The following is a 1,814-nucleotide window of genomic DNA, read 5'->3' on the forward strand; positions in this document are numbered from 1 at the left end:
CCAATCTTTATAATGGATTGGATTGGAGACTATATAGAATTGAAAAACTTTACATAAATCCTGTCTAAATCTTTCTCAAAAATCATCATCTGAATCACTTGAAAATGTTCCTGGATTTTGTGTCCTAGAAAAAGACTGCAAACTGGGAAATCTCACGGGAGACCTTGACAATGGCGATAATGGCGTTGATGATCCTGTACTAGTCTGTTTTTTCTTCTGCAGTTTCTTCGATATATCGTCACAAACTTGATCAACCATATCCAAGAAATTTTTCACAATAACAAATAATTGAAGTGGATTTGTGCCTTTGTCTTTAGAATTACCTCCTGCTTGATAATATACTGTTGTTTTCTTCACTAATTCCATTACCCTTGATTGTTCATCTCCCACTACATTGAGTTCCTCTTCACAATCTTCTAGAAAGCCTTTCATTTCGATGGAGAATCGACCCTGTTCGTGATCGTTGCAGCGTGTTATGAGCCATTTGATGTCGTGAATTTTGGCTGTAAGAGTTGAACACGTGTTGACGAAACTGTCATGATCGATGGTTGCTGATTTCTTCACATTGGATAATTCAGTACTTAAGCCTAATACCACTGGTATTCCTAGCATTAAGTACTCCATATCTCTTTCTCCTTCAGAAATCTTGCTATCTGAATCTCGTTTGGCATCACCATTTTTATCAGTTTGATTGATTAAACGACGTTTTCCCTCGGAACAGATTACTTGCTCGACTACGAATTGAAGCAGAGTAGTCTTTCCATTTGTGCTTTTGACATCAGAAAGTTTTAACAGGGAACTAAGGTTGAAGCCTTGGGCATTTCCTCGTGCTGTACCAGCATTCATTCGATTGCCAGCCTTGAGAATGGCTTCGAGCAGTTTAAAGAAAATTCCCGGAGTTCTTAGTTCCTTACATCCCAATTCAAGAGTCTGCAGAGATTTCTTGAGATGAAGTATCTCTGGATCATATGTCGATCTAAATAGCATTGCATTGAAACGCATAAATGCTGAGGGAATTGCTTTCAATACATGGTATAGGAAAGACTCTGCATCAGCAAGTTTTGCAGGGTTCCCATTGAAATGGAGGATTTTGGTTATTTCATCTTCTGTTGGGGAAATCTTGGTTAATTTTTCGAGGGTGTCAGCATCGAGGCCTTGGCCCTCCACGAGAGCCTCAAGGATTTCTTTACGAGAAACTGCAAGAGATTTAATAATTATTGCCTTGTTTTGGGACTTTCGGGGTTCAAGGATGAAAATTTGTGCTGGTGGAGCTGATTTAGCACTGCCTAAATTTGAGGATGCGCCATTTCCACTGGTCGGTTTCTCTCTAGTTGTAGTGTATCCAAAGAGGTTTTCCATGAGTTCGTCATCAAATCTGACAGGACAACACAGAATCAATATAAGTTCAGAAAGACCCAGTTGAAATTTTTCATTTGAAAATTTCACGACCAAGAAAATTGACTGTAAACTCTTATACTTACCTGAAAGATCCATCGTTGATTTCATCCCAGACCATTGAATGATCAGCATTGGCAACAACCTTGTCCCAGTGTAGTGGCTTAAGTTTCATTTGAATTTCGTCATTTTCTTTCCAGTTTTCTACTGTATCCACATTGCTATTTTTGGTGGTATTCCCTCTAGGTGGAATAGGTGGCTTCCAGGGTGGAAATGAACTGGTCCCGGACATAACCGGTGGAGGTAGTGGTAAAGAAGATTTTGCCTTCACCAAAAGTCGTGGTGGAGATGGCTTGAGCTTTCTTTTGTTAGGAAGTGGTGGAGGTGGGGGAGGAGTTGGTGGTGGTGGAGGGGGAGGG

At 40.2% G+C, this 1,814-nt stretch overlaps 1 protein-coding gene across 1 annotated transcript; it reads right to left on the reverse strand.

Moving 5' to 3' along the window:
• Positions 1–6: 6 nt before the first annotated feature.
• Positions 7–1,808, reverse strand: LOC111380596 (formin-like protein 8). The gene is made up of 2 exons (XM_023004197.1): positions 1,482–1,808; positions 7–1,375 (listed from the first exon to the last, which is right to left on the reverse strand). The coding sequence occupies exons 1-2, from the start codon at positions 1,685–1,687 to the stop codon at positions 76–78; spliced, it is 1,506 nt and encodes a 501-aa protein (XP_022859965.1). The 5' UTR covers positions 1,688–1,808; the 3' UTR covers positions 7–75.
• Positions 1,809–1,814: the final 6 nt, after the last annotated feature.

The sequence above is a fragment of the Olea europaea genome, unplaced genomic scaffold (assembly GCF_002742605.1).
Source record: "Olea europaea var. sylvestris unplaced genomic scaffold, O_europaea_v1 scaffold21745, whole genome shotgun sequence".
NCBI lineage: Eukaryota > Viridiplantae > Streptophyta > Magnoliopsida > Lamiales > Oleaceae > Olea > Olea europaea.